Here is a 26,068-nt window from a genome sequence, read left to right as displayed (position 1 = left end):
ACTACATTTTCGACACAGGGCCTTGTGTGACAAGGTAGCAACCTTTATCAATTTAGGCTGTATTATGAATTAGTAGTGGGCCTACAGCACATTCGTAATCAATAAAACTACAACAAAGCAGATTACATAGCCTACAATGAATATGGGGCCTTTGGGGGCACCTAGGCGCCCAGATGTTAATTCTGCCCTACTCTAGGGATGTTTGTTTTTAGAGTTGTGGAAAGTGTTAAAAGGAAGTAAAATGTCTTCAAAGTAAAGTCACTAAACTGTATGTAGGTCTATTTAAATATTTCAGCCTTCCTTGGGAATAAATTGATGAAGCCTTCAATTAAATATCAATTAACCTTTAAAAAAGTAGGTTACCAATATCCAAGAACATTGTTCAATCACTTCCACTGTGGTTCACCAAAATGAAAGTATAGTTACTGAGGAACGGATCAGATATAACCTGATTAATAATTAATCGAAAGTGAATACTGCCTGAATCAATCAGTTTCTTATTTGATGTAACGAGCTGACCTTGCGCAGGAGGGGTGGTGATGGTGGTGGTGATGATGGTGGTGGTGGGGGGGGGGGTCCTCCGATCAGACAGCGATGGAGGCAGGGAGGAGAGAGAGAGAGAGAGAGACGCACGCAGGGAGGGGGTGGGTTATTCTGAGCTCAGGGTTGAGGATTAGGCGGAGAGCAGTCCCAGTGCGATGACAGCATCCAGCATATAGCCAAACCCCCGCACACACCACCACCACCACCACCATCATCATCATCATCATCTGGCCCGGCGAGGACGCCGCGGATATTTTTTTTTTTTTGAGAAACAAACATCGTCTCTCCTCAAATTCTCCGCATCACCAATCTTGTTGGGGGAGAGCCCCCTCAGACTCCCGGACCGTCTGCCTCCTCCTCAGACCACGAGGTGAGTTCTGTCGTTATTTCCCGGTGTTATTGTCTGATGAAGGAGCGCCCGGCTGGATATACGGAGGCACCTTGAGTCCAGTCCATTTGCACAGATATTTAATCTCAACGATATGAATAATTTAACGAGTAGTCATTTTCACAATCGCCTGCGGGCTACACCCGGGTCTCTGTTTGAGGCAGGCGTTGGAGAGATTTAAATCCGATTAAGATTATAATGGAAGCAACAAAAGACTGACCTTTTTTTTTTTTTTTTTTTTTTTTTCCCCCTCTTTGTTTAGCGCCCTGGTTTGAGTGGCATGGCTGCGGCCACTGATCAAAATCAGTGTTTGGGCAGCGTAATGGGAAATATTGATTATGTTGGGGGCATTTATATAGCATTTTTGAGAATATACACGGTCGATGCGGTCAGTTCACAAACCCAGTTTACTGGGTTATAGCTGTAAAACAGAAACACAGTCAATGGGCTTTTCAACCGAGCAGTGGCCATTCTTGAACTAGGCTATACAATTACCCATATTCACAAACACATGTCTTATTCCGCGGTATTGGAGATCCTTGCTGTCGTATGCGCAGTGAAATCACCGTCCTTTGGCTACAGATTGGAAATGCATGGACTAAATCCTGACGGGTCGGGGGATGCCAGGAGTCTGGGTAGTAAAGCACGCACATTATGAATGGGCGTAGGCGATGTGCAGCTCGCCACTCTGGGACAGTCGTCTCTTCCTTTTTTTTTTCTTCCCCCCCCTATGCTCCTATCTTTTGACCAGCAGCTAACCTCTTTCCCTGCGCTCTTCCGTGCCGTGCCAAGCATGACAAGCGCAACACAACTAGACCGGAACAATGCGTTTTGCTGTTCTGGGGCCTTCATTTAATGCATGACATGATTCAATATGACCGCAGATAGCGGTTCAGACATGTGTGTTACACTGCAGCCTTCTCTGTGCATGGACACATCACTCTGCTTATTTTTTTAATAGCATCACATGCTGCTGTTTGTGGTCCACATGACATTTTTTGATGCTGTGATTTGTGCTGCTGTGGGTTGCTCAGTGTTTTGCTTTCGCTCTGGTGATAGTGTGTGTGCACGCCGCCCGAGCTCTGCCATCGCTGCAGGCATTGTTCTATGACTCAGGGTTGTATGCTACAACATGTGATGGGAATTGGTGCTCCGAGGTCACTCTGCCAGAGGAGAAATACAACGGGCAGAACTTGCACATCAGGAAAGAGTGGATGCCTGGCTGCATTAGCCTCCATCTACTCTGCTGACTGCTCCTCTGTCCCACTTACTGCAGCCAGCCATCCTCTGCCTCTTCTCTTCATCTTCAGTCTTTGCTCTGTGTCTCCAGGGCAGACTGTGTCTGGGCTGGTGCTTGCTGCTCTATCCCGTTACCCTGACCAATAGATCATTAGATCAGTCGATAATCAAACCTGTTCCAAAATTCATATTCAGTTCTGGTTATTGTTTTTGCCACTGGAGGTTGTTGATTGATCAAATCAATTCTCTTAATTAATGGGTCAGAGGTTACATCAATGATAGTTGGATTTACCAGCAGTTGCGGTTGGTATATTGTACATCTATACCAGTATTACTCCTGCAGAGGGAGAAGGAGACATGACCTCATTGCTGTGACAGCTCCATGGTGATGGCACAATTGACTGGCAGTGGTGCCACAATGTAGGCCAACTCTATTTATGAATATATTGCAAAAACATTAAGAGAACGAAGAGCAATCGCCTAATTACATCACAAATCCTAAGTAAATCATCCGCTCCCTATAACCAGACTGCCTCCTCTCCTGTTTTTGACTGTGATAGGAAATATTAAAGTCTTGCTGCATCTGTAGAAGTATTATTCCACAGCCTGGATGACTATTGTAGCTCCTGGCTGACTGACTGCCCTCATATTACTTCTTCCAAAAGATAAGGCGACTATTGTGCAGTGTTTGAGTGATCACTGACTTGAAGGAAATTGCCTCAGACAGCAAAATGTGTGACAGACTTTCCAGACTTGAAACATCTATCATCCTCCAACATTCAAAGGCCTTCCTCAGACATCAAGATCTTCCTCTGTCTCTCCGTCTGTCTGTGTGTCTCCCTCCGGAACCATCAGAACCGTTGACAAAGATCTGTAACACAATGCAGCGCACTATTAAAAGACCCATTATTTAATCGTGCGCGGGGGAAAACAAGCCTTGCCAGGTCACTGATGAAAGGGGGAAATGAAATGAGCAGCACACGGTGAGCCCTGTCTTCATAATGCTAATGGAATGAGCTGACAGGCTGAATGAAGAACAGAAGATGTGATTATGTCTGGGATACAACTAACAGGGAAATAACCAGCAAAACACAACAAACAGCGGCGGAAATCAACAGACTTTAACAAGCCACCAAGCTCTTCGTTGGCTTGCGCAGTGATTTATTTATTTTTTGGATAGATTTAAGTGCACACTAGAATGGACCAAAGCAACATACCAGGCCATATAAATCCCATCTCCCATCCCTGTACACAAACAACAAGAAAACAACACCAAAAAGCAAATAATTATACAATAACCAGACAGTCAAACAGCTCTGTGAGCTGCACATACAGCTACACAGTGATGCCTTGAGATAAATGGAGCATTCTTACATGGCTATGCTTACATGCTGCTGTTTATCAGGTATACTGTGTACCATGTACAACTTCTTAATTTATTGGGTTAGCATACTAACATTTGCTAATTTGTACTAAACATAGAGGAAAGTGTTTATTTGGCGATGGTTAAAATGTAAAGGTCCCATATATTCTTTGGGAATCGTGAATGTCTGTACAAAATTCCGTGCCAACACAACTATAATGCATGTTAAGATATTTTACTGGATAATTGAACTTTGACCTCATGGTGGCACTAAAGAGAAGAGTCAGATTCGTCCTCTGGAGACCACAAACATCTGTCCCAAGTTTCGTGGCAATCAGGTTGCTGAGATATTTCAGACTGGACCAAAGCCTTGATTGACAGGCCGTTACAACCACAGAGCAAACTAGCATTTTTTCCAGCATTTGTAAATGTTTCTCAAATTTCAGATGCAATCAAGCATAATACTGAGATATTTTACTTACTCTACAACTCATTCAATGCATTGTTTAATTACCTAAATGTAACTTAACTGATGAGGACTGAACACTAAATAAAAAGCAGAAAAATCTTCAGTTTCTCTACCCTGACCAACTCTGGGGTATTTATTGTCTGCTCTACTCATTGTTCCTCACATTTACAACTTTGCATTCATGAAATCTGAAGCAATTCAGCTGCCTCACAAAAACTTTAATCCCCCACATCTAAAGTCATCCACGTATTCACACACATACACAAGTATTTTCTGCCGTGCGTGCTGCCGTTGGACTGAATGTTCTCTGAAGTAGGTGTCCAACTTTATTGGCAGCGACTGTGAGCCCCCAATGAAATGTGGAGTCGCTGAACCAACCCCTGCTGCTGCTACCCTGCGCCTCATGTGGTGCAGCTGTATCCGGTGTGTGTGTGTGTGTGTGTGTGTGTGTGTGTGTGTGTGTGTGTGTGTGTGTGTGTGTGTGTGTGTGTGTGTGTGTGTGTGTGTGTGAGATTGGAAAGGAGATGTCAATAACAGCTCCACTTGCTTATCATATCAAGGCCTATGAGTATGTAACTGCTTTAATAGAGAGCTGAGTTCTGTCTTCATTTAGCAGTGTGGATGACAGAGCAACAATAATTTAATTATTCCCCTTAGTTATATAATTTAGCAGGTTGTGCTATTTAACAGGACAGCAGCTGTATCTGGGCATTTTTTTCTCCCACTTCAACCCCTAATGCGACTTTTCCTCATCCCTGTCCAGGTTGGTGTGACCTGTTCCGGTCCGGTCTTTAGCCCAGCGGTGCTAATTGGGCCAAAAAAGCAGTTTTCACTTCAGCTGGCTGCATAGGAAGTGCCCGTTCAGTACCACCTCTCAACCCCCTGAGGAGAGAGCGAAGTAGTTCTACGAACTGCCTCTTTGCTCATACCAGGACTGAATAACTGACTGTTTTTTCAGAAGACAGAGAGACATTGTGTGGGAAAATGAGCAGAGCGAGAGGGGGAGATTGTCTAAGAGACACAGACATCGACAGACTTCATTACACTTGTGTTCTACATTCTCCATGTGAAGCAAAGATCTGTGTAGTGGTGAGAAGGTGAAGGGAGGGACACCGAGTGAGAGGTCAGGCGAGCTACAAGGCTTGCTGATGAGCTGTCTGTGTGGTGAGCTGGGGGACTTCAGGACATGACAGTGGAGGACAGCACTAACGATTCACTATTGATTTAGAAACAGATTAGGAGCAGATTCATCACCAGCTTTCAGGCTTTACTGCGTCAGGTTTGGAACTGGGATCAAACGAAAATGTCACCTCAGGAGAAGTCACCTCACGAGAAAGCGGCAACAATCTCTTCATTTAATGCAAGCAATGAGGAGGATGGTAACAATGCTACAGGTCTACTTTCTTTTGTTTAACAACTGTCCTTCTATCAATGTCTGCTGCCTGGCTTTGTTTGCTGTCAGATGGTGGAGAAATTCTGCACTGATCACCTTTTCCTCCCTGGTGAATGAACCCCTTAACCTCTCACTGTAGAAACTTTTGTTCAGTCTTTTCTTCTCCTGCAGCTTTACTCTCTCATTTCTTTGCTGCTGCCCTCTTCACCCTTTTTGAAATTCTCCCCCCTTTTCTTCCCCCCTTCAATATCCTGTTCTTTCTCTCTTCTTTGCCTTGACCAAGTCTCTGTTTGGTATTCCTTCCCCTTTTCTCAGCCCCTTAGGAGTCCCCTCCTCTCCCCCCCCCCTCCCTGGACCTCAACCCCTTGCAAACCCCCATAGGTCTTTTCCTGTGCACCCCCCCCCCCTCCCCTTCTGGGCGATGCTCTTCTTGCCTGGGTTGGCAAAGTGGCAGAAGGAGGCGGTTGGAGGCTGAGCTAGCTGCATTAGCTCCATGCATTATTCATGTGCCCTGCAGTCTGTGTGGGTCTAGGTTATATGCTGGCTTTTCAGTGGGACACATGGGCCTCGTGAAAGAGCTCTGTGTGTGGGTCACAGGGCCTGATGGAAGAGCCACACTGATGAGACTATCAGTTCCTTGATTTCTGCTCCCTCTTGTAAATGAAAGTCCCCGGAAAGCGAGAGTTTACTTCACAGATCAACATTCAAGTACAAAATCAGGCGGTTTCCTTAGACGAGATCAAGAATGTTTATTCAGTGTCTTTGCTAATTCAGCAGCCAGGCTTTTCACAACAAAGCATTCCCCAAGTGTGTTTTTCTCCCCAAACCCAAGGCTGGCTAAGGTTTCAGCCATATCTGCCCTGATGTTCAAATGAAAGACTTGTCCTCTTTTACTATTGGCCAAGATCTCTGTTTGCCTGGCAGCTTTTCTCTCCACATCAGGATTCACAGGCTGTCCTTTCTGCTTTTAGAGTGCACCCAGTAAGAACTGTTAACTGAACTGGGCTGTATGAAATTTTAATTTAGACAACCAGACGGAGATGGAGTGCCTTGTCTCCACATCGCCATGTGCTTTTGAGGTCGAGGAGGCGTAGCGAAAGACTGGGCGAGAGGGAGGGAGAGAAAGCGAGAGAGCCTCTGGGACCGGAGGAGGGGCCTCTTGGAAAACCACCACCACATAGCTGGTTTTGGACTCACATCTGCTTTACTTGACATACTTGCGTTTTCACACTGAAAATATCAACAACTGGACTGTCTCGTTCTGTTAGTTAATAGGTTAAAAGTTCAAGTCAGATGCAGCTTATTCAGACCTAGTAATTGGTAGTTTCATGCTTCATTCTAATTATAAACTCGTCATGGGGATATGCACCCGGTTTATAAGTCTTTGACAGGTCTCCCTGACAACGTTGTTCTGCTCTGCACAGGTGGCCGCACCAGATTGGGATTGGCCCAGATGATCACAGGGACCCCTCTCCACCTCTTTTCAGCTTATCTTGGAGGGTTTACAGAGCTGATGTCTCAGAGGACGAGGGGGTACGTGTGTTCTGGAGTCCTGAAGAGACAAGCCACATCACGGTGAGTCACGCTCTCAGTCTTTGGTTCAAATGTGGAACATTGTGCTGCTTGCTTAAAATATCCGGACATGATGTGAGCCACTAAAATTGTGGATGAGATCTGAGTTCCCTGTGGACAGAAGACAAGTCAAAACCGTTCTCCAGAAGCAATTCACCTGTATTACATTATCTCTAAGTACAATTTTCAATTGTTAAAAAAAATCAGTATGTGTTCGCTCTTACACCTGCTTAACTCCCTGCTTTAGTTACGTTGCAGATGTGGGCTGTTGTTGTTGAGAGAGAAGATGGTAAACCCCTTGCTCAAGCCCTTATGCTGTGCATGTATATAAAAAATTGCTGGCTGCTGCTGCTGCCCACAGAGACTGACATTGGAGATGACTATCTGACTCTGCAAGGGCAGTGAAGGTGGGAGGGACAGAGAGAAAATGAAAGACAGAAACAAGGAAGAGGAAGAATGACAGCAAAAACTGCCATCTGACTCACCCACTGATTGCTGCACTTGAGCACAACACACACACACACACACACACACACACACACACACACACACACACACACACACACACACACACACACACACACACACACACACACACACACACACACATATATGCACATTCATACACTTGCAAGCAAGCTGCACATTCACGACAACAGAATAACACAGGTAAGTTTGTATTATCAATACAAATATGCTTTATGTTATAAATTAAGCAGATTGGCATGTCGGTTTGTGTTTCCCTCGATAATCGAATGTGGCGTATGTGTCAATCACACTCATTTCTTGATGTGCGGCGTTCAACTACCTTAATCTCACTCAGTGATCCTCATCTGCATCAATCTGCCTCAACCTGGGTAAGTGGGAGGTGCTAAAGTGACACCCTCACCAGTGCAGGCCTCTAATCCTCTTAAAGGACAGACCTACACTGCATGCTTGGCTATCAGTGAGGGAGGCTTGTCAACGCTTGCCGACAACCAGCGAACACTACAGCAGAGATGACCTGAAACTGCACCGTTTGAGCTACTGATTAGTTAGTTACTCTTAAAGAAAGACCAATTATTTTGTATTCTGTTTTGTGAATGCAACTATAGTCACAGCAGTACTCCTTAACAGCATCTATTGATTGTGATGCGGTGTGCATTGTTTCTACATAACTCACAACTTAAAGTACAGTAAGGTAATTGCTCTGTAAAAACATTTTAAGGCATGTTTGAAAATGCTATGCACGAGTGTGGCAGTAGGCCAGAAAACGGTTTTCTTTCTTTTAAGATGTTCACAAAAGTCTTGGCTTGCAGAGGTTTGCTGCACATTTCAGGGATCTGATCAAACCAAGCTCCTGGCTCCGGGGCCAAAGTATGGGTTTCAAAAGCACATTCATCATCATTAGCTGTATTGATCAGGTCTGGGTCGCTACTCTTCCTATCTCTGCCAAAGTTTGCCTCCCTTTTCTCTCCCTCATGGGTGTCGAGCAGCCGTGAGCAGCAGATGAAGTATATCATGAGATGCCAGAAAAACAACATTTACTAAAAACAAAACACAACAGAACTTACTTCATCCTGATGTCACAAACCAACAATACAGCTACTTCTTTTAATCAAAATCACATGTGATTCTGCAGCTCTGGAAGTTTTGCAGTCACATGTCTAACACAAAAGGAACAGGGACGTGTTTATTATAACATTACTTGCAGACTATATTTTGTTTATTATAACATCACTTGCAGACTATATTTTCAGTATTGAGTCTGTCAAGAGGCTCCACAAGCTGCGCTGCAGTGTATTGATTGGCTGACAGAAACAAAACACAGTTGATGGGAGTCGTAAGTCTTGAGATTTGGTCTGGATTCAATGCTGACCAGCTTTGCCTCCCTGGGGTGGTTCAGTTGAGCCCTCCATCCTTCATCATGTCCCCACCACTCCCCTGTTTAAAGGCCAAGCTAAGCAGAAAATGCAGGACTGCAGAGTTGTTGTGAACATGCAGATTGTGGCAAATTTATGTTGAAGTCTTTGTGAATCCTTTTATTGTGTGATGGTGCAGTTGTTGTTGTTGTTGAAAATCAGGTCATTTAGGCATGTGTTGTTGCTCATGCTGACTTAAACTCCGCCCCTTTCTCCCAGCCTTTCTTGCTTTCTGTTCACATTATTCATTGTATTCAAGGCCGGCTACATGCGCTGCATTTCAAATCAGAGCAGACTGGATGCAAATTTAGCTGAAGCACAATTCTGGCACGGATTATACAGCCCAAAAAGACAGAACTAAACTAAGCAGTTTCTAATTCATTTTATCCCTCCAAATCCTTTCATCTTCTCCCCATGTTTCCTTTTCTTTCTGCGTTTAAGTTTCTTTGCAGTAATGTCTGTAAACTCATATCCTTCTCTTTTTCTCTGTCACTTTAGATAAATGGAGGAGAAGGAGCGATGTAGGAGCAGGTCTCCAGCTCGGAGGGCCAGTCGGGTGCAGCAGGTGGTGGGAACAATAATACGACGCACCCGAGAGTCACTTAGCAGGTACAGAGTGAACAAGAGTCAGAGCTGAGGGCAAAGATCCTCTTCAAAGTTCATGAAATGTCTGTAAATATTCCATGTAATAGTGTCCCAATCTGTCTGTAAATGGACATTAATATGTCTACATGGGTGACTGCAGGTGATTGAAGTGTCTATATGTTCAGTGTGTACATTTTGATGACACACCAGAAGACAATTGTAGCAACACACAAAAAACAGGAGCAGAAAATGTCCGCTCCACAAAAAAACAACTGCGTCAACAACAAATAAAATAACTTCTATATTTCAAATGGACCATTTTTGGAAAGAGAAAGGAGAAGGCTTCTCCTAGGCCCGTTGCCAGACTCTGCAGTGGTAAAGAAATATGGAAAGTGCAGGTGTAGGTGGGATTATTTTGTCCACTATACTTGGGTATGTACTGTTAAATAAAAGTGACGATAAAAAGAGAAAAAAAATCTCATAAAAACTGAAGGAGAAAGTCTTAACCTGGTATAAACACACACAGCAGATCTCCTTCCCCACACCCACACATTGAAACACACAGTTGAGTTCATATTCAAACCCTGACTGTCCCTCTCTCGCGCACAAACACACCCCACAGTGAACCACAAATATGCTCTCAAGAACCCTTCATCCCCTTGTTGTCTGCTAAGTGGTTTCTCATTCTCAGTGAAGGAGGCGTTGTAGAGGAGGCCCAGTAAACTTCCTCTGAGTCATTCCTGGGAAAGGTCACAGTGTGTTACAACCAGCTGACCAGGACAGCAGGCCTCGAGGAGACGATGTCTCTGCTAGATTTAAATGCAGATTCAGAATATTCCCAGGGTGCATTTGGGCTGATTATGTATGGCAATTTATATGAGTGTAACTTTCACTGTTAATGTTATGTTGGCAACCAATCAAACACAAACTTGTATCTTATTAGAAATGAAAAATCAATAACATAATTGTTTAAGTCATATTTCCAGTGCCTCAAATGTGACTATATGCTGTTTATTTTGTTTTACGTATAAACTGAATACCCTCCGAGACAAATCAAGCAAATTGAGGATGTCACCTTACATTCTGGGAATTTGTGATGGTCAATTTTCAAAAATTTTTGACATTTCATGGGCCAAACTATTAACCAGTTGCCTGAAAAAAATAATTGGCCTAGTAATCTGTAATATAAGTAATTGTTTATTACATTCCTAAACTACTTACCTTGTGACTTGAATGAAAATGATTGTTGTTTTGCAACCCTAAAATATTTTTATAGCAATACAACCTTCACTACTTTTTAATAATCAATCATTTCCTAATAAACAAAGATGTTTTTTTGGTAAAAGAAAAAAGAGAACTGTCTCCCCTTTGATCCAACTGAATATATCTTTTGATGGTTATTGTAGTCTCCAGTCACATATCCTGTCACCATGTTTGACCTCCTCAGAGAGCGGTTGCTAGGTGATGGGAGGTCGCAGCGCTCCAACAGTCTGTCCAATCAGAACTTCCAGGCCAAGCTGACGCTGCAAATCACCAGGGACCCGGTCCTGGACAGCAGCACTGGACATGGCTTCATCCTCACCACAAATGCACCCCTGCTGGTCAGGGACGTCGTCACAGGTACATGGGGTGTGTGGTGGCTCCGTGTTGTGTTTGTGTGAGTGAAACATGTTTGTACACGTTGTTTTCCTGTTGTTTTCCTGCTACGTTAACAAATGGCCACCTGCTTTATGTAACACTGCATCGCCTGCATTAAGTCAGATTTATACTCTCTCTCTCTCTCACACACACACTCACACACACATACACGCACCTACACACACACTGACTCTCTCCTGGCATTCAAACTGCTAGGCATCGTGCCAGAGAAGCCACAGAAACAACAGAACCACCTGCTCATCCTTTCTAAATTCAATCACTTTTCATTTAGGAAACTGGGGGGACATTGAGAGAGGGAGAGAGAGAGAGAGAGATGCTGATCCATTACTTTTATGTCTATCTTGTAAAATAAGCTGATAAATGTCCTGAGGAGGGTCCCACCCTGCCACCATCGCTGTAATTGCTATCTGCTGCCAAAATAAGAGAGGGAAGTGATGACAGAAGACAAGATTTAATAGAGAGAGAAGATGCCAGCAGGAAGACCCAGTGGGGAACAGAGAGCAACCAAAGTGTAAATATGGCCAAAGAGAGCGAAAATAATGTGTGAAAGTGTGCAGAGTGCAGGGAGGGGGGAGAGATGGGTGACGCCTTTGGGGGTGGGAGGAGTCAGAGAGGGCCTGCTGGTGAGGAGGTGAATGTTAGAGGAAAGCGGTGGATGAGAAAGAAGAATAGAAAAAGACAGGAGGAAGGGACAGGACTTGATAAACCAACACAAAGATCAGGTTATTGACAGAGTTGTCAAGAAAGCTTGACAGCAGGAGGTGTAAAAGCTTGTAAAGCAGTGTAGCATGCCATCAATGGGTCAAAAATCAGGGACAGACAGGGCTTTGCCAGTCAGACTGGGGGTGTGTGAAAATATGTGTGCACGTGTTTATGCACACATACACTTAGTATGTTTGTGTGCGTGTGTGTCCGAGTAAACTGAAACGGCTGTGCCACAGTCGTGCTCTCTTGCCTGAAGACAAATGAGTATAAATAACGAGAGAAAGCAGAGCGGAGCCGAGCTGGAAGAGACCCAGAATAACTGTAACCCCTCACATCCTGGAGAGCTCTGCTGAACACTGTTGAGTCAGCCATGTTGAATAAGCATGTGTGTCAGCTGTGTGTGTGTGTGTGTGTGTGTGTGTGTGTGTGTGTGTGTGTGTGTGTGTGTGTGTGTGTGTGTGTGTGTGTGTGTGTGTGTGTGTGTGTGTGTGTGTGTGTGTGTGTGTGTGTGTGTGTGTGTGTGTGTGTGTGTGTGTGTGTGTGTGTGTGTGTGTGTGTGTGTGTGCATCTCCCTTTGTCCCCACGTGTGCAGCTGAGTTTTTGTTTTATGCAAGCGCTTACCCTTTTCATTGTGTGTGTGTATGTGTGTGTGCAGGGAGTCCTGCAGATGGGATACTATTCCCTGGGGACCAGGTGCTGCAGATTAATGATATAGTGCTGGAGGATTTGAGTGCAGAACAGGTGGAAAACATCTTAAGGTGAGAAGAACTGCAGAGATAATTATATCTACAATTGTTCTATCTATAACAATGCTAATATCTATCTATCTATCTATCTATCTATCTATCTATCTATCTATCTATCTATCTATCTATCTATCTATCTATCTATCTATCTATCTATCTATCTATCTATCTATCTATCTATCTATCTATCTATCTATCTATCTATCTATCTATCTATCTATCTATCTTAAATAGCCTTATGGGACTGTAAGAAACCAGCTGAGGTACTAGGACCAGTGCTTCTGTCACATACTGTCATAGTTGTGTTCTGAACTGCATTTCTGAGTTTGTGTTTGTGTTTGTGTGTGTGTGTGTGTGTGTGTGTGTGTGTGTGTGTGTGTGTGTGTGTGTGTGTGTGTGTGTGTGTGTGTGTGTGTGTGTGTGTGTGTGTGTGTGTGTGTGTGAAAGGCTTAGCAATTTCGGGCCAAAAGTCAGAGGAGAAAGTGCTTACTTGACAGCTGGGCAGAAAGATAATGATCTCTCTTGTGTGCATGTGTGCATCTCTTTGCGAGTTTGAAAGTCTTATTTTCTTCCTCTCCACTCAGGGACTTGGAAGATTGTATCAATGTGACCATCCTGCGGCACATGACAGTGAGTACAAAGAAGACATGGATGACCTGCGCTCAACACGGACACACGCATTCCCATTTACACAGTCATTACTCCATCGTTCATTTAAACATAAGATGTCTGTGTTTCCAAGCATATGACCGTAAGCTTGCATCTCCTGACAGGATAAACTGCCTTCACATCACTTCACATTGCATTGTGATGCGCAAATGTAAAAGTGTGTGTTTGTGTGTGTGTGTGTGTGTGTGTGTGTGTGTGTGTGTGTGTGTGTGTGTGTGTGTGTGTGTGTGTGTGTGTGTGTGTGTGTGTGTGTGTGTGTGTGTGTGTGGACTCTCTCAGTGAAGCTGAGAGGTGTGTACCTTCTCACTGCTTCAGTCTCAAAGTTTGTTGGTCTCAGGATTAATTGTTTCATTGCACTGTTTTGCAAGTGCGTCTTTGTTCATGGCTGAGCCCCGACACAGTAATGACGCTGATGTGTGTCTGTGTGTTGCAGAATCCCAAGTCATCCATTATGTCAGCAGAGAAGAGAGCTCGTCTGAGGAATAATCCAGTTAAAGTGCGCTTTGCAGAGGAGGTGGTGGTCAATGGGCACACTCAGGTGGGAAAATCTTATGTGATACAGAAGGAAGGCTGATGTAAGCCACTGATGAATGACTCTCATTTCTGGATCTTTCACAGCTCTGAATATTTTCTTTCTGGTCTTATCTTCCAATTTGTCAGGCAGCTTTTTCCTATTTTATCCTTTTTCATTTGATATCGATCCTGTCGAACCACATCTCTCACTTCTCCTCACCAGGGAAACTCTCTTCTCTTCCTGCCCAATGTCCTAAAAGTCTACCTAGAGAATGGACAGACCAAGGCCTTCAAGTTTGACAATTCCACCACTGTCAAGGTATGTATGAAACAGGATGTGCAGGGCAGTCAGAAAGATTTAAAGAGTATTCAGAGCTCTTGTATGAGGTGGACACTCAGTGACTTGATGGAGAGATCATATAAAGGTCATAGCAGCCACAGTACTTGTTCACCTTTGATGAATTTTGAATGGAAGCTGGATAATTGAAGCATGCATATTTTAACTCATCAGCTCAAGACGTGGCTGCATCATTCATGTGCGGTTGGCATGTTTGTCAATACCAATGTGCTTTATGAAAGCCAATGAGAAGAAACCTGCTGCAAGTTATTGTTCACCACACCCCCTCGTGTGTATATCAAGCTGAATAAGCTGAATGTACACATTTCAACAATAGCCTCAAAAAAAAAAATCACAGCAAAAATGAAGTAGCATTTATTGATAGATCGATAGATAGTTAGATGATTATCTAACTGTTCATATTATTGTCTTCAAAAGATTCAATGTGAAGCCCCCTCAGTTTCTCACAAGCGTTACAGGACCAAACACAAGTGGATGTAGTTGTGTAAGGCTTCTTGGGACCAAGTGGGTGTATTCTCTAATGAAGCACGCCACAAGTTATGGTGTGATTGCCCCCAAAGGTGTCAGAGTGTGGGTAGGCTGTAGCTGTAGCTGTTGTAGCTCTGAAATAACACAGAAATAATTATATTTTGTCGTGTGGAGGAGGAAGCTATTAAGTATCTAAAAGCAAGAAGAACAGTGAAAAGTGATTCAGAGTCGCGTTACAGTGAGAATAACATGTTTGTTAAGAAGGCAAAGCTGGATTTTGTCAGTAACTCTCTAGTTTTTCTGACAGAAAGAGCTCTGTGTATAATCATCATAATGAGACAGCAAACTCTTTAAGATAGACAATTGGGTCAGAAACTCACCACGAGATGATCAGTGTCTGTTGTTGTCTGTATGCACACATTATTATTGTTAGAATAGATTTTGTATTTGAATATCAGTTTGTACCCTCAGCCGAAGGGAAGCTGAGAGGGGGAGATTCAGATTTGTCTCTCTGCCATCAGCAGACTGCGATGAAACATGTTTGTCTAAGGGGTGTGAACTGTTGTTTTTTCATCATTCCAGGACATTGTTCTGACTCTGAAGGATAAACTGTCCATCCGGGCCATTGAGTACTTTGCCCTGGTGCTAGAGCAACAGTACAGCATCACCAAACTCCTGCTACTGCATGAAGACGAGCTCGTACAGAAGGTGAGGGAGACAATGGATCAACCTACACACAAACATACAGGAGCTGTAGGTGGCTGTTTATAATGGGTGTAATTTACTTTAACATAACTTCAAACTACATCAATTACGCTGGACCCACTAATAAGACGGAACACCCCAGCTAAGATTGGATGATAACTATTTATACCTCTGTCTTTTGTCTTCACCAGGTGGTGCAGAAAAAAGACTCCCATGATTACAGGTGTCTGTTCAGGGTTTGTTTCATCCCCAGAGACCCCATGGACCTGCTGCAGGATGACCCTTCTTCTTTTGAGTACCTCTTTTCACAGGTCAGAGAAGCTAATTCTCTTATCGACAGTATATTTGACTCATTCTGTGTCCATATTAGAGACTTCGGCTTTGACTTTCACAGTCAGACACTGGCCCCTGTCTCCCATGTGGAAATTAAACCCAGATATACATACAGAAAATAAAACTTTGTTCCCACATGCTAAAGTTGTAGTCATATTTCCAATGTTTAATAGATATTGATCTGGTACTTTGCTGGAGAGTGCTCAAACCTGCTTCAAAAAACATTACAAAAACAGGACTACAATCAAAGTTGAGAAGATGTTGGAAATCAACATGCAGCTGATTCTCATTTATTTCTAATATTAGTTCAAAACTGTTCTAATCTCATATGATTGTCTTCTGTTCCTCCTTATATCACCTCGGTAATATCATGTGGTCATTTTAGTCAACACTAAACTCGGCTATCTCCTGCACATACCAGCCAAACACTTGCTTTGATGAAGCTCAGCTTTGGACTGTGTTGAGACTGAGACTGTATGAAAAGCCTCAAAGCCACACGTTGTCTTTGCATGCTTTTGTTGCTCAGTACTAGGAGCGCCACTTACGTCATGTTGATTTATTGTTTGAAAATGGGTCTTTATTTCCTGCTGTGTTTTTTTTTTTCTGGCAGTTTGGGGTTCCCAGTGTTAGTGCTGACGAGTTGTGTATTTTGCAACACTTGACATAAAGCATATGCTGGCAGATTAGACAAGTAAACATAAATATGGTGCTTTTGAGTTTACTGTGATGTGTAGTTGTAATGTCTGCATGCACGACACTATGATTGTTTGTTTGCAGAGTGTTGGAGACGTCCTACAGGAACGTTTTGCAGTAGAGATGAAGTGTAACACTGCACTCCGCCTGGCTGCCCTGCACATGCACGAGAGACTGGATAGTTGTGGACAGACCAGGACCTCTATCAAGAGTATTACGTGAGTCATATGTGTGTGTTTTAAAGTCACAGTTATAAGGCACGCCTGACTGCTGCACTCCTCAGCGTAGGTTTTGTGTAATATTGTTGATCTGGGAGTTTGAGATTGTTCTGCTGCTGCAATTCTTGTGATTTGTCCGGGATGAGGCTGCTCGCTAAACACCTAATCTATTAATGTAATTGGAAATGTTTTGTGTGTGTGTACAGTAGTGCGCATTTGCCACATTACCTGTGTGTGGAGTCCCCCAAAATAAATAATCACAGACCCATTTTACAAAAGGACTACCTCCCTAATGCACTGGTCACGCATTAACCTGCTTATATACATCAGTGCAGTCATGAATACTTTTATGCCCTGTAGATGTAAGCCCCTCACGTCATACTGATGATGGTCAGTTCTGTTTCGTTTTGAATTAGTTTTCAGGAAACTAAATCAGGTGCATAGTGTGGGACACTTGTCTGACACACCGGTTGTAAAATGTAGCTATAAACCTGTGATTGGTTGACTTTTTTAGCCGACAAACTCCTCCCCTTTTGATATTTGTGTGTTTCCATTTTCAAAATTCCCATTACAAAGGGAAATAACAACAACAACCTTCAAGTTGGCAGCCTCCGCGCTGAAAATGGCAAGTTTTGATGAAGATTTTATTCATGCAATAAGGGAGGCCTGTTTGGATCTTTCCTGGCTTCACTATGTTGCAAGGGCACGATCACTGCATCCTTGGCTCAGCACTGCCTGAGATGATTGTGATTGGTTTGAAGAAACACAAATAACCCTGAGCATTTTTTTCCCCCTTTACCACAATGATATATGGGTGCAGCCAGACTGTGTTCGCACAGCACAGGGAAAGTTAAGTCTGGCTATGTGAGACCAGAGGCTCTGTAGTTCGGTTTTAGCAGCCACTGAAGTAACAGTGTGCTCTTATCTTTGCTTGGTTTTCATTCCTCTTTGTGTGTGTGTGTGGCTTTAACAGAAAGGAGTTTGGCCTGGACAGCTTCATCTCTCCCACGCTGCTGAGCAACATGAGGGAGAAAGACCTGAGGAAAGCCATCAGCTACCACCTCAAAAAGATCCAGTCCCTGCTAGAGCCACGCCAGAAGGTAGACGCGGACTCATATGCATGGAAGGCTGCACTGAGAGGCGTAAAGACCCAGATAGTTTAGTAGTGGCCAAGGGCTACTTTATAGCTGACAGCTAATCTGCCTGAGGTTTAAAGTGGTATATGGGATGACAGCAGGATGGAAGAGAGATAGATGTTGGGTAGGAGGGTATTTAAAACGGGGATAGTCGGTCCGAGTCTTGGGTAATTTTTCTAATAAAATTGGTGGAGCATATTTTCCTAACACTTTGGTTTTCTTCTCTTAATAATAATAATAATAATAATAATAATAATAATAATAAAAATAATAAAATGTATTGGTATAGCACCTTTCATACAAGACATGCAACTCAAAGTGCTTCACAGCAAGAGAATTACATGCAGTGTTCCACATAAAAACAGACACAAAAGAACATTTAAAACTATATAGAAAAAAAATGAGATAAAACAGATAAAATGCGTAAGAAACAGATAAAATGGATAAATTAAATACAAGTAGACTTGATTTGGTTCTTTCTCTAGGATTAAATTTATGATATGAAGTAGCGGTATCGTGCACTTTTCTAGAACTTTACTTCACACTGTCTATAATATTACCCAGTAACACACTAGAGATTAAATCTCCTTTTCTGCTGAGGTTTTAGTAAATTCTTTAAGGTAGACTCTTCAGTGTACCTCCAGGTTTCTGCTAAACCTAGGTTAAAAACTCACACGGGTCCAACCCGTTCATACACTAATAAAATTCCCTTTTCACTTACATATCAGTCTTTTTAAGTTTTATCAAAATATATAGTTCAAATATAAAATGAGCAAAATGCATTTCAAAGGCGCGGTAGTTCAAGTGCATGGCAGGTGCAAGAGAGCTTCAAGAGTTGCTAGTTAAAGGCTAAAGTAAAGAGATATGTTTTGAGCTTTCTTTTAAAAGTATTAACTGAGCTAGCTTCCCTGATATCGACAGCTAGTTTGTTCCACAGCTTTGGAGCTGACAAAAGCTGAATCCCCAATTTTCTTTCGGTTGTTGCTGGGAACCTCCAATAAACCAGCAGCAGATGATCTCAGTGTTCTTGAAGGCACATAGTTAACCAGCGAGTTAGCGATGTAAGTCAGTCCGAGCCCATTAAGAGCTTTGAATGTGAGGAGGAGGAGGAGGACCTTAAAGTAAATCCTGTGTCTTATAGGCAGCCAGTGCAGAGCAGCCAGAACTGGACTGCTGTGTTCTCTTCTCTTGGTTCTGGTTAATACTCGAGCTGCAGAGTTTTGGATGAGCTGAAGTCTCTCTGTTGTTTTCTTTGTTAGGCCAATAAAAAGTGCATTACAGTAGTCCAGTCAGCTAGAAATGAAGGCGTGAATCAACTTTTCGGCATCTGTCTGATTTATAAATGGGCGCACCTTGGCTATGTTTCTAAGGTGGAAAAAAATAAGTTTTCGTCACCTTATTAATGTGTGCCTTGAAACTTAGATCTGAGTCCAAGATTACACCAAGACTTGTTACCTCTCACTGTAACTCCTCTCTCTTCTTCCATGACCACTGTGGTGTTGCAGGTCATTTCTGCCAATCAGGCTCGGCTGGCCTACCTCACTCAACTGGGAGAACTCATTTCATATGGGGGACGGTCCTACACAGCCACAATGATGGTGAGGGTTAAGTGCCTTGTGTAGTGTGGTGGGTCCATTTTCTAAAACATACATATATATTATTGTGTTGCATTTTTTTCCCTTCACCTTCACTCAGCTTCAGGACAGAGAAGTGTTGGTAAGCTTGCTGGTAGGAGCCAAGTATGGGATGAGTCAGGTCATCAACCACAAGCTCAACCTGATCTCTACACTGGTGGAGTTCAGCAGCATCAGCCGAGTGGAGTTGCTCACAGAGTCGGACAAAGTCAGCCTACTGCGCATCTCACTGCATGACATGAAGGTATGATAGACACGCGATGCACATACGTGTTCATGGAGATACTAAGCTTTATTATTCATAATGATGTAAACACTGATACAGATACGAAAAAATGTATATTCACTCACCACACTGTATTCGTGCCAAAGCCCATGCTAGAGTAAATATAGGTCAAGCATTCTTCCTCCAATAGACATACAACATGCAGCCTAAGGGAGTGTGTGGTTGCTACATAATGCTCATTCCCTGACTCAAAGATGACTATCTCTCCCTCTTTCTCCCACCCCATTGCCTTTCCCCCCCTTACCCTTTGGCTTAACCACTACTGCTTTACCTTATCTTCTGCAATGCCCTCCCTCTCTCAGCCATTTGCCTTACTGATGGACTCTCTGGCAGCCAAAGACTTAGGGTGCCTGCTGGGAGGCTACTGCAAACTCCTTGTGGATCCAAGTGTTAATGTCTTCCGTCTGGGGCGCCCAAAAGTGAGGGTGCACCGGATACCTGCTGAAGAAGGTGTGTGTGGAAGGTTCGCCGTAATAGAAGGCGTGTGCTATGAATCCCTATCAAGTGAGCAAAAAACTGTTTCACTTAAAACAATCACTTTCTGGCTTTGGCCTTTTGATAGACATTTTTCACATCACATGTTGATGTATGTCACCAGCCAGTACTGGTACGGATAAAAAAAAAAAAGATTGTCATATTATACAATCATCATTAAACATTATTAAGTTCTAGCAATACACTAATTCATTCTTTGTAATGCTTGTCTGGTGTTTGTGTATTTTCCTGGTCTGTTTAGGTTATGTGTCTCGCTGCTGCAGTGACTCAGATGACTCAACAGATGAGGATGATCCAATGGATTCTCAGAATTACAAACGCCAGGACCCAGCAAGTCAGGACTGGGAAGAAAGGAGGAGAGAGGAGGAAGAAAAGAGGAGAGAGGAAGAGGAAAAAGAGAGAGAGGAGCACAAAGGCAAACAGGAAGTGAAGATAATAGTGACAACAGAAAGTAAGGAAAATGAGAGTGAAGAAGAAGGCGGAGCAACAGGAAGTGTTCTGCGTAAATTCAGTGTTATGGATGAAGAGATGAACCTGGAGACCACCTGGTACCACACTGACCCACGGGTCACCAGCAGCTTCTCCAGCTTGTCCAGTGGTTCCTTGAGCGCTGCCCTCGAGGAGAGCAGTGCTGGAGCCAAAGCCCCATCTCGCCTGGATGTTCGTCGTGGACCACGCACAGGCGAGGATCTTCCAAGCTTGGACGTTCACCACCCCTACCTCCTGGAGCCAAAACGTCACCAGGGGCCCCTGCGACCCACCAATCTCAATTACCGTGGCAATGATAACTCTTGCCTTTGTTTTTCTGAGCTCTCCAAGGCAAATTTTCTACCCAGCCCGCCTGAGGCTACTAGTGATGATGACGATGACGATGATGAAGAGGAGGAAGAGCAGGGAGTCGAGAAACTTAGACGCATTTCTAAGATCCCTAGTTCAAGGGATTTGAGATTGATTGACAGCACACCCTTTGACAGATCACCTGTTAAAAGAAAGAAAAAAGTCCCTCCCAAAGTCCCAGTAAGAACAAGTTCAATTCCCAGAAACAAAGCGGGACAGTCTGAGTACCGCCTGTCTAAGGACGAAGAGGCTCTATTTCTGACGCCTTCACCCAACCTCAAACCTTCTCTTTTGGTCAGAGAGAATGCCTCAGAGTCTGAGGATGAGTTTTTTGATGCACAGGAGAGATTTACCCCGCCATGTCCTGACCTATCAGGTTTGTTTACAGCATGTTTGACTTTGCAGCTGATCAAAACAGTTTCTACTTTTTCATGAAGGTTCATTGTCTAAGATGGAATATTTGTTTGATAAGTAATGGCAACATGTGACAACATTGAGACATTAATGTAATTAAAAGACATGGGTTGGAGTGTGTGATGATTTGTATTAGTCCATTGATCCCTGTCTCCTCAATCTCTGACAGATGCTGAGCTGGCTGACCGACGAAATGCTAATCGTTTGAGTGGAACCTGGAATGGTCTTCCAGCTGCCCCAGGAAAAGAACCGTCATCCCCCCTTGCCAATAAAGCCCAATTCTGTAAAATCAAGAAAGAAGCAGAAATGCTTAAAGGCACCTCAAATCAACTCATCAGCCAACAACCAAGTCCTCCAAAGCCATCTCAAAAACCTGAAGTTAAGGTCAAACCACCTCTGGCACCTAAGCCCCAACTGCCTCCTAAACCTCAGATCATTCCTCCCAAGTCACCCCAGCATGGGAGAACATACGCCCAATGCAACGGGGATGCCTCCGGACGTTTGTCCTCTGAACTCCTGGAAATGGAGCCAGACACCATGGAGTTCAAATCTGTCACATCAGGTGGATTGCCTCTGTCATCATCTCTGATCACAGCAGTGCGATGTAGCAAATTGCAACAGCCAAGCACAACAGTACAAGCTGCCCGCAGCCCAAAACAGAATAAAGATCTGGTGTGTGAGAATGGAGTGTACGTTGTTTCCAAAGACAAAGCATACATGCCTGATGAAAAGGAAACGCTGAAAGACAAAAAGCCACCAAACCTACCCTCGATCCCTCGCTCCAATTCAGGTACAAAGCTAGCTGTCCCCCCTCCAGTGGCTCCCAAACCCACTTCTCCCACCAATCTCCACCCCTTATCACTACCTGCTAGCTCTCCTGTCTCCCCTACTGATCCAAGCAAAGGGATCTTTAAGGATAGTGTCACTCCTCCAAATGGAATCCACCCTTGGAGCAGCCGCAATGGCAGCATCCAGTCAGGACCGAGGAGAGTCTCTCTGAGCCATGAGAGCCTGTCACCCAAAAATTCAGATGCACCGCTCACTCTTACTACCTCCCTCACCTCAGCCAGCTCTAAAGGTGTTGGGGGCCTAGAAAGCAGAGAACCTGGGAGATCTGGTTCGGGATCTGACCTGAGAAACAGCTCCTCCAGCCTGGGAGGCAGACTACCAGCCTCTGCCTTGAGAGGGAAGATCCAGGCTCTGCCTTGGTACATGACCCGATCCCAGGAGATTCTAGGAACTCTAGATTATCCCTCTACTAGCTCCATCAATGGAGACACATCTGGATTTGGCTCTGGTTTGTCTGTAGCCAGTGGTTTATCGGACTTAAACAAAACCCCCGTCAAGGAGAAAGAGATCGTGATCTCAAAATCGGGAAGTAAAGGGAATATTTTAGAGGATGGAGCTGAGGTTGTGATAGCAACCATCAAAGAGGCCCAGGAAGTTACCTCACTCATGAAAAAGGCCAGTGATATAAATGGCTCACACCCTAATCTGAGTTTCAGGGAAAATAGTGCAGTCAGTGGCAGCGTCTCATCAGAGCAGCCTCAGTCACGGCCTCTTTTAGCAGTGGGGCTGGGAGGTGTGTCTAGCATGCAAATTGAAGGTGACTCACCAACATCCTCAATAGCGGACACTACCCCTCCACAGCAACAGCGGGAGGCTTGTGGCTGTCGTACTGTTTACGCCAATTGTTTCAGCGGAGACACGGAGGATGGTGTTAGCTTTGACGAGGAGCTCACCGTCTATGAGTTTTCCCGCCGAATACGCCCAAAGCCTGCCCGACCCCCACCTGTCCCTTCTCCAACTACACCCGCTCCAAAACCCAATATTCTGTCACTGCTGAGGGACAACCCGCGCCCATTATCTACTTTCTCCACTGCATCTTCTGAACTCAGTCCTCTAGTTTCACGTCCAGTTTCACCCACAACCTCACTTGGTGGTCCTCTTTGTTCCTTTACCAATAAGAACTATGGTGGGCTCAAGGGAGGTTTTGCTTCTCTACGTCAAGATATAGATCAGCTTCTGCTGGTCTTAGAGCAGGAAGCACTTGAGCAACCACAACAAACATACCACGATTCAAAACAGGGCAGTACAGGCACAAAAGTATGTCCTGACCTAAATCACAATGGAACTGAAGACAGTAACACCCCAGCAACAAACCTAAATTGTACTGGGACAAGCCCTGCTGCAATGACAGAGGCTGAGAAGAGTCTTCTCCAGGCAGAAGCTCGACGATTGGCATCTGGGTGTCAGCGGGCCACACGTGTTGGCTGGGCACCTGATGAAGCCCTACGCTCTTTATCCAACAGCTTCAGTGCCCTGGTTCAGCTGGCAGCAGCCTGCCTGCGAACAAACCCCTGCCCTGGTTGTGAAATCTGCCACGACGCGAGTCTGGTCCACAGAGATGAGGACGACGACGGCCAGGACGCCATGGACAAGTTAAAGGAGATAGTTGGTCTGTATCGGGAATTTGTTGGGGCTGTTGAGACAGCTGGAACTGGTGGAGGGAGTAAGAGTGTTGGCCTCACTGGGACGGGTCAGGGAGAGGGTGACGGGGTGAGGCTACTAGCCAAACGCTGCACTGTGCTCATCTCGTCTGTTTTCGCACTCACGCAGCTCTTCCGGACACGCGCACTAGACCCCTCGGACACGCCCGGCCAAGTACCGCTGAACTTTTGACCTGTGAACTTTTTACCCACTGACTCCAGAGGTGAGACAAGAGGAAACAGCACAGAGCTATCTGGTGTGTAACTCCTGTGTTCTTGTACAGTAAGTGCCATGCACACCACAGCACACACATACCCACAGTACACATGCCCACGTGGAAACACATACACCAAGCATAACCCTAAACGAAGAGATGAAATGTCATTGCTCGGTCTATCCATGGACGCATAAGGACTATGCATTTGTACATATGAATTTTATAATTCTCTTATTTTATGATACAATATGTGTACGTATGTAAGGATGGATTACCCATGAACGTATTTATGTATTTATTTTTACAATATTTGCACCATGATCTGTGATGTGCAGGTCTCTGGTGAGAAAAAAAAAAAAAAAAAAAAAACTATGGATGTCACTGGAATTTCAAATTTTTCCTTCTCTTTGAGACAGTATTATGTTATTTTTTTGCTGCTTTAAAAATTTCTCCACTCCACAAGGTGTAATCTGTAAATTGTCATTTTTCAAGTTTATTATTACGGTACGTTTACTGACAAAATACAGAAAATATACTTTATCACACTTGCGAAATATAATAATTAACTGATTTGTTTTATATGTGCAGGGTTTGCACCTTTTTAAGGATTTAGTTTTTCAACCTTACAGTCACATATAAATGGGATACAAAACTATACCATTACACAGCAGGGAAAGCACTTTCGACTGTTACAGATTGCACCTTTTTATGAGACACATACCCTTGTGTAAAGTGTTTTTCTACCCTTTCCCTGTCCAAACTAACTCTGAGTGAATGCTTCTTGGAAATCCTCCCATTACCCAAATGTATGCAGTATTATAACATTAAACTAGTTTTCATCCAAAGGACACTACATATATATTTTCTGGGAATGTGTGGGTGGGGCCCAGGCAACAGGGGACCTTATTTATGTAGTTAAAAAAGGTTTTTTTTGACTTGGCACAAGGGTGACTGTTAAACTCTGTCCAGATGTAGCAAAGATCCAAAGTCTTAAAACACTTGAGCCACAACCGTTCCCTGCTATGGTTTCCTCTTTGGACGCACCACTTTATTAATAACATACTGACTGACAGATGGACTGGCTGCTGGGGTCAGAACTGTAGATATACATTTATATCTCCGTGTCCTATTCTGTCCCTACTTTAGTTTATGGCTATGCAAACATAAACTCTTCAACCCCCACATACTGTATCTTTGTTTTTTGTGCTAACATTAAAAACAACAATAGCTGCGTTATGTTTGTTTGAATATAATGAGTGCTCGCTTTGTTTGGAATGTTGGTTTCTGTCTTGTTTCGGAAAAAACTTTCTGCGTTATGGATCGCAACGTTTTGCAAAGTTGCATGGCATTAGCATATGTGGATATAAAGACTCCTGTCTATACTGATATCTGTGAATTGTCAGTAAAAAGGATTACTTTGCTCGATCAGTTTGCGGATGTACAGTGTTCACCAATCAGCTCGTCCATATCACGCAATGCCAGCTCACTTGATGAGCCAGCCGCTTTGAAGGATTTGCTTGAGCCACCTACAACAACAGGAAGGTAATTAGGTCGAATCAGTCAGCAGTTGCTTATACAAATATGATAAGGGGATTAGCTAAACTTAAGACCACTCAAGTGGTTAAAGACAGCTGGTGAGTAGATAGGTAGTATATTTAATCTTCCAAACCTATGACTAAGACATTTTGTCAAGGTGGCTATGTTTAAAAAGTAAGAAGGCAATTCTCTTGGGTGAGACCTAATAGCTTCTAGTTGACATGGAGGTTAATGTCTGGTAGCAGTGGCCGTCATAGCACTAACATCAAGGCATTGTTTCATGTTTCAGGAGTGTCTTCTGTTGTTCATCAAGCAGGCCCAAACACTAAAGAGTGCCTGTGTCACCGACTTCTTTCTGTATGGTAACATTGTATTGAGCAGCATTTCATTTTTCAGAGAACATTGCGTTTCAATTTAAGCAGTCACTTTTCCGTACCCACGTACAATGAAGTCAATGTACCAAGAAATGTATTGTTTGGGAATAAATGACACACTGACCTTAA

General features: G+C 43.8%; 1 protein-coding gene across 2 annotated transcripts; it reads left to right on the top strand.

Moving 5' to 3' along the window:
* Positions 1 to 658: 658 nt before the first annotated feature.
* Positions 659 to 26,068, top strand: frmpd1b (FERM and PDZ domain containing 1b). 2 transcript variants are annotated; one of them, XM_069721339.1, is made up of 17 exons: positions 659 to 913; positions 6,820 to 6,970; positions 9,367 to 9,477; positions 10,901 to 11,073; positions 12,473 to 12,575; positions 13,148 to 13,193; positions 13,666 to 13,770; positions 13,969 to 14,064; positions 15,154 to 15,279; positions 15,468 to 15,587; positions 16,387 to 16,520; positions 17,494 to 17,620; positions 19,162 to 19,254; positions 19,352 to 19,534; positions 19,879 to 20,026; positions 20,313 to 21,284; positions 21,492 to 26,068. In XM_069721339.1, exons 3-17 carry the CDS (start codon positions 9,371 to 9,373, stop codon positions 24,002 to 24,004), a joined length of 5,046 nt encoding a protein of 1,681 aa, XP_069577440.1. In that variant the 5' UTR covers positions 659 to 913; positions 6,820 to 6,970; positions 9,367 to 9,370; the 3' UTR covers positions 24,005 to 26,068. The 2 variants fall into 2 exon arrangements, with proteins under 2 accessions (XP_069577440.1, XP_069577439.1); XM_069721338.1 differs by having other exon boundaries at positions 19,879 to 20,080.

Source organism: Brachyistius frenatus, unplaced genomic scaffold, assembly GCF_029030835.1.
Source record: "Brachyistius frenatus isolate BFR_SWC_R1_liver_20210118 unplaced genomic scaffold, ASM2903083v1 Contig_261, whole genome shotgun sequence".
In the NCBI taxonomy this organism is placed as follows: Eukaryota; Metazoa; Chordata; class Actinopteri; family Embiotocidae; genus Brachyistius; species Brachyistius frenatus.
Note: the sequence above shows the minus strand (reverse complement) of the source record. Positions and strands in the feature narration are given on the sequence as shown.